The 6105-nt window shown below is 52.2% G+C and overlaps 1 protein-coding gene across 1 annotated transcript in view; it reads left to right on the top strand.

Annotated features, from left to right (window-relative positions):
* Positions 1 to 6105, top strand: part of LOC107119768 (cathelicidin-3-like) — a 15348-nt gene continuing 9243 nt past the window's right edge. Inside the window, exon 1 of the mRNA XM_015422352.1 lies at positions 1 to 286. Within this exon, the coding sequence (XP_015277838.1) occupies positions 104 to 286 (183 nt within the window). The 5' untranslated portion in view covers positions 1 to 103. The remainder of the gene's footprint in view (positions 287 to 6105) is intronic.

Genomic DNA, 6105 nt, shown 5'->3' with positions numbered 1-6105 from the left:
TTTTTGCCAAGTCAATCGAGCGAGTCCCTCGGTTCCCTGCAGTTCTGTTTCGCTGCAGGGCGAAGGCAGAGTCTTCTGCTGGAAACTCCAGAGTGGGGCCGTCATGGATCTGCTCCTCGTGGGTACCCTCTTGCTGTTTCTCGGGGTCTCCGGGTCGGCTTCTCCTCCCGCAGAGGATTCCCTGGCCCCCCGTGACGCAGCCAGGGTCGTGGTGGAAGCGTACAACCAGGAAACAGACACACGGGCCGTCTTCAAGCTGCTGAAATTCAGAAGCACCCACAAAACGGTAAGGCCGGCGGGGTGTCATCCAGCCACAGGAAGTAGATCTAGTCCGATGTCACCCTGCCCTTTCTCCAGGGAGCACAAGGCGGCAAAAGGGGCTCTCCACTCTCCCATTTTTATCCTCACAACTCCTCTGGCAAGGCAGGTTAGGCTGACAAGCAAGGCCCGCCCTCCCATACACCAGTTTGGTGTAGTGGCTAAGTGTGTGGACTCTAATTTGGGAGGACCAGTTTTGATTCCCCACTCCTCCACTTGCAGCTGCTGGATGACCTTGGCCAAGTCACAGTTCTCTCAGAGCAGTTTCTGTCAAGAGCTCTCTCAGCCCCCCCTACCTCACAGGGTGTCTGCTGTGGGGAGGGGAAGGGAAAGGAGTTTGTAAGCCGCTCTGAGACTCTTTTGGGTAATGAAGGGTGGGGGTATAAATCCAATCTCCTCCTCCTCTTCATGCAGCAGGTTTGATAGCAGGGTGCGGATTTGAGCCTGGGCCTCTGATATTCGCCCTTGGCTGGATAGCCCAGGCTAGACCAACCTCATCAGATCTCGGAAGCTAAGCAGGGTCGGCCCTGGTTAGTATTTGGGTGGGAGACTACCAAGGGTAGTCCAGGGTTGCTACGCAGAGGCAGGCAGGGGCAAACCACCTCTGAACATCTCTTGTCTTGGGAAACCCCCTCCAGGGGCCGCCATGAATCGGCTGTGACTTGAACGTACTTCCCCCACCACCCCTCTGATAATCCCAGTCCCAAACCCCTAACTACTATACCACCCCGCTGTGCACAAACCCCTCAAAAATCCATCTTCTACAGTGCTTTAAGGAGCTGCGGTGGCTCAAGTGGTTAAGACGCTGAACTGCAGGCTGTGGAAGGTCGGTAGTTTGGCAGTTCGAGACCCAAGTTGCCGCATGACAGAGTGAGCTCCGGTCTCTAGTTCCAGCTCCTGCCAACCTAGCCGTTCGAAAGCAAGAAATTGCAAGTAGATAAATAGGGACCACTTCGGTGGGAAGGGAACAGCGTTCCGTGCGCCTTGGTGTATAGTCATGCCGGCCACGTGACCACGGAAACGTCTTCGGACAGCGCTGGCTCTTCGGCTTTGAAACGGAGATGAGCACCGCAACCCTAAAGTCGGGTTCGACTGGCTTTCGAGCAAGGGAATCTTTACCTTTACCTTACGGTGCTTTACTGAGTAACAACAGGCAGAAGCAAGGGTAGGGGTCAGAACGATGGAACAAACGCCATTTAAAAAACCACTTCTGTTGTAAGTACTTAGGGGCAGTGTTCCCTCTAAGCTGTGGAGTCGTGTGAGCAAAGGTTCTACTTTGTGAGCCACCGGCATTCAAATGAGCGAGCGGTTTGGCTGCTGCATGAATTAGTTTGCTCTGGAGCCCTCCTTCCTGAGCGAAGACAAAAAAATGTGCGAGCCAGACGCTAAAAAACTTTGAGCCGGCTCACACTGACTCAGCTTAGAGGGAACACTGCTGAGGGGCCACTTCCAGTCAGGGTGAGAACGAAGGATTAGAAAAGGAGGGTTTTCCAAAGGGATCCGAAGGGGTTGAGAGGCAGCATCACTCAGATGGTGGTTGAGTGTGGAGTGCAGAGGTGATTCGAGGGTGGGAGCGCCCTTCCCTGAGAGTAAAAGGCTGAAGAGTCTCTGGGACTTCGCTGCTTAGAAAAAAAGGTGACTAGGGGGGGACGTGATACAGGACTCTGAAATGATGCCTGGAGTGGAGAGAGCTGACAAAAAGAACTTTTTCGCCCTCTCCCAAGACTAGAGCTCGAGGGCATCGAATGAGGCTGATGGGCAGTAGGTTCAGGATGGACAAAAGGAAACGCCACTTGATGCAGAGAGTAATTAATATACAGAACTCGCTGCCGGAGGATGTAGTGATGGCTGCAGGAAGAAACAGGTTTAAAGGGGGATTAGAGAGATTTGTGGAGGAATCTATCAGTGGCTGCTAGCCAAAGTGGCCGAGGGGAACTTCCACGTTCAGAGGCACTAAGCCTCTGAATCTCAGAGCCAGGAGGCAACATCAGGGAAGGCCTCGGCCTCTCTGCCCTGTTGCTGGCCCTCGAGAGGAACTGGCTGGCCCCTGTGTGGGACAGGAGGCTGGACTAGAGGGACCCTCCCTGGTCTGACCCAGCAGGGCTCTCCTGATGTTCTTATCAGGGGAAGGCCTCGGCCTCTCTGCCCTGTTGCTGGCCCTCGAGAGGAACTGGCTGGCCCCTGTGTGGGACAGGAGGCTGGACTAGAGGGACCCTCCCTGGTCTGACCCAGCAGGGCTCTCCTGATGTTCTTATCAGGGGAAGGCCTCGGCCTCTCTGCCCTGTTGCTGGCCCTCGAGAGGAACTGGCTGGCCCCTGTGTGGGACAGGAGGCTGGACTAGAGGGACCCTCCCTGGTCTGACCCAGCAGGGCTCTCCTGATGTTCTTATCAGGGGAAGGCCTCGGCCTCTCTGCCCTGTTGCTGGCCCTCGAGAGGAACTGGCTGGCCCCTGTGTGGGACAGGAGGCTGGACTAGAGGGACCCTCCCTGGTCTGACCCAGCAGGGCTCTCCTGATGTTCTTATCAGGGGAAGGCCTCAGCCTCTCTGCCCTGTTGTTGGACTTTACGGGCTTCTTTAGTATACAATAACTTTTCCCCCCATCTTTCAAAAATATTTACTGGAACTTTCTGCAAGAGGCCTGGATGAGGTCCAACCGGGGAAGAAATTCGCTTCCTGTTGTTCATCGTGCGAGTGTGAAAGCAAAACCTCTTAAGAATATACATGCGTGCTCCCTAAAAACTGGAGAGGAAGATTGGAGCATGCCCGTTCTTGCTGTATGTGGTCTTCTGTATACTCAGGGGGCTCTGTTATTAGTGCTTTAATGGAAAAAGAAGAGGAGGAGGAGTTGGGAGGGGCCATACACACCATCTAGTCCAACCTCCTGCCCAATGCAGGACCAGCCTAAAGCATCTCTGACAAATATTCATCCAGCCACTTCTTGAAAGCTGCCAGTGAAGGGGAGCTCACCACCTCCCTGTGCAGCTGATTCCACTTTTGAACCACTCTGACGATGAAAAAGTTTTTCCTAATATCCAGCCGGTACCTTTCTGCGTGTTATTTAAACCCGTTGCTTCAGGTCCTCTCCTCTGCTGCCAACTGGAAGAAGAAGAGGAGGAGGTGGAGATTGGATTTATACCCCGCCCTTCACTACCCGAAGGATTCTCAGAGCAGCTTACAAACTCCTTTCCGCTCCCGTCCCCTCCCCTGTGAGGTAGGTGGGGCTGAGAGAGCTCTTTCAGGGACTGCCCTTGAGAGAACAGCTCTGAGAGAACTTGTGACTGACCCAAGGTCACCCCAGCACCTGCCTGTGGACGAGTGGGGAATCAAACCCGGCTCTCCCAGATTATAAAGTCCACACACCTAACCACTACACCAAACTGGCTCTCAACTGCCTTGCCTCTTGGCTGATGCTTATTTTTCGGACCATGGGCCTGTTGAGATGCAACGGTACATTATTTAGCCCTCCCAGCCAAGCCCCCCCCCCCCCCTTGGGTGTGCCACAGTAGGGAGGATGCTAGGGTTGCCAGCCTCCTGGTGGGGCCTGGAGAACTCCCAGACTTCCAGCAGATTGCCCAAATTTGTGGCAAGGTTTGAGCTTTTGTGAGTCACCGCTCAGGAGTGGCAGGGAGAAATGTAACCAGTGCAAAGGGCTTTGTTGGCATTCGTCCCTCCACAGTTCTGAGGACGGGGGTGACCTCCGCAGTGTATGATGCCGTAAAATCCATACTCCAATGATGCCAGTTTGGTGTAGTGGTTAAGTGCACGGACTCTTATCTGGGAGAACCGGGTTTGATTCTCCACTCCTCCACAGGCAGCTGCCGGGGTGACCTTGGGTCAGTCATAAGTTCTCTCAGAGCTGTTCTCTCAAGGGCAGTCCTTAAAAGAACTCTCTCAGCTCCACCTACCTCACAGGGTGTCTGTTGTGGGGAGGGGAAAGGAAAGGAGTTTGTAAGCCGCTCTGAGACTCCTTCGGGTAGTGAAGGGCAGGGTATAAATACAACCTCCTCCTCCTCCTTCTCTTCTTAGAATCATAGAATATTAGAGTTGGAAGGGATTTTGCAGGTCATCTAGTCCAACCCCCTGCACTCTGCAGGAGCATTTTAGCCGAAAGATAGCCCTACAACACACCTAAAAGATGGTCGTCCAGCCTCCGCTTGAAAACGCCCAGCGAAGGAGCCTCCACCACCTCCCGAGGCAGTCTGTCCCACTGCTCAACCCCTTACGGTTAGGAAGTTTCTCCTGATATGTAGCTGGTATCGACTCCCTTGTAATGTCCACCCATTCGATCTAGTCTTGCGATCCGGAGCAAGAGAGAATAGATCCGCTTCATCCTCTACATGACAGCCCTTCAGATACTTGAAGACTGCAATCATGTCCCCTCTAAGCCTTCTCTTTCCCAGGCTAAACAGACCCGACTCTTTCAGCCTTTCCTCCTAAGACTTGGATTCCAACCCTCTCACCATCCCGGTTGCCCTCTTCTGGACACGCTCGAGCTTGTCAACATCCTTCCTAAAATGTGGTGCCCAAAACTGGACACAGGACGCCAGGTGAGGCCTGACCATCGCAGAATAGAGCGGAACGACCACCTCCCTTGATCATCATCATCTCCATCTTCTTCTTCTTCTGCCATTTTTCTCCAGGGGAACAGATTTCCATCGTTTGGAGGTCAGCTGTTATTCTGGGATATCTTGGGACCTCACCTGGAGGTTGATAGTTCAAAAACTGAGGGTCGTAGTTCCAGGAAGATATGAAAAAAAGACATTAACACTGTGTATAATACATATAAATAAATATAAGGAAGGCCGAGCGCCGAAGAATAGATTCTTTTGAACTATGGTGCTGGAGAAGACTCTTGAGAGTCCCTTGGACTGCAAGAAGATCAAATCAGTCAATCCTAAAAGAAATCAACCCTGACTGTTCCCTGGAAGGCCAGATAATGAAACTGAAGCTCAAATACTTTGGCCACCCAATGAGAAGGGAGCACTCACTGGAGAAGACCCTGATGCTGGGAAAGATTGAAGGTCAAAGAAGACGGGGACAGCAAAGGATGAGATGGTTAGACAGTGTCATAGATGCAACGAACATGAGATTGAGCAAACTTCAGAGGACGGCAGAAGACCGGAAGGCCTGGCGTGATCTGGTCCATGGGGTCACGAAGAGTCGGACTCGACTGTGCGACTGAACAAGAACAAAATAATAAATGTATACTTAAAAAAAAGATTTTTCTTAAAAAACACTGATCCCAGTTTCACAAAGACTGACCCCACCAGACTCTGGTGATTTACTCATATCAAATACGATCTTTTTCAAGGACAGCGGCTGCCTGATGGAGCTTGAGAGAGATGTTCCCGTGGGATCTGTGTTTGTGAAACTGACAAGGTGCAGTTTGAATGTTTGAACCTAGTGTAAACCTGCACTTCCATGTGTTGTGCTGGTGAATCTGTTTTGAAATACTTGACACTGACATTTATGAAGTATTATAGAAAAATCTTTTAAAAGTCCACCCTCCCAAGCAGCCACCGCCTGGAGGTTGTATATCAAAAATGAGAGCTCACGGGAGGAGATTGTATAAATATAAAGCCACTCCGTGAATGAATTACGAACAAAAGCAGAAAAAATATATTGGTCCCTGCCACATGGGGGGGGAGGAGGTACGGGTAAAGTGTGGCTTTTGGAAGCCGCACCAAAATAGAGACGCAGCGGCAGGATCACATTGATCCCCTGAGCCGTGGCACATTCCCTCCCCGCCACGATCAGATGCCGGGGGGAAGCCACGGGGGGGGGGGG

Source organism: Gekko japonicus, unplaced genomic scaffold (assembly GCF_001447785.1).
Source record: "Gekko japonicus isolate JY-2015 unplaced genomic scaffold, Gekko_japonicus_V1.1 scaffold915, whole genome shotgun sequence".
In the NCBI taxonomy this organism is placed as follows: domain Eukaryota; kingdom Metazoa; phylum Chordata; class Lepidosauria; order Squamata; family Gekkonidae; genus Gekko; species Gekko japonicus.
This window is presented reverse-complemented; position numbering and strand designations above follow the sequence as displayed.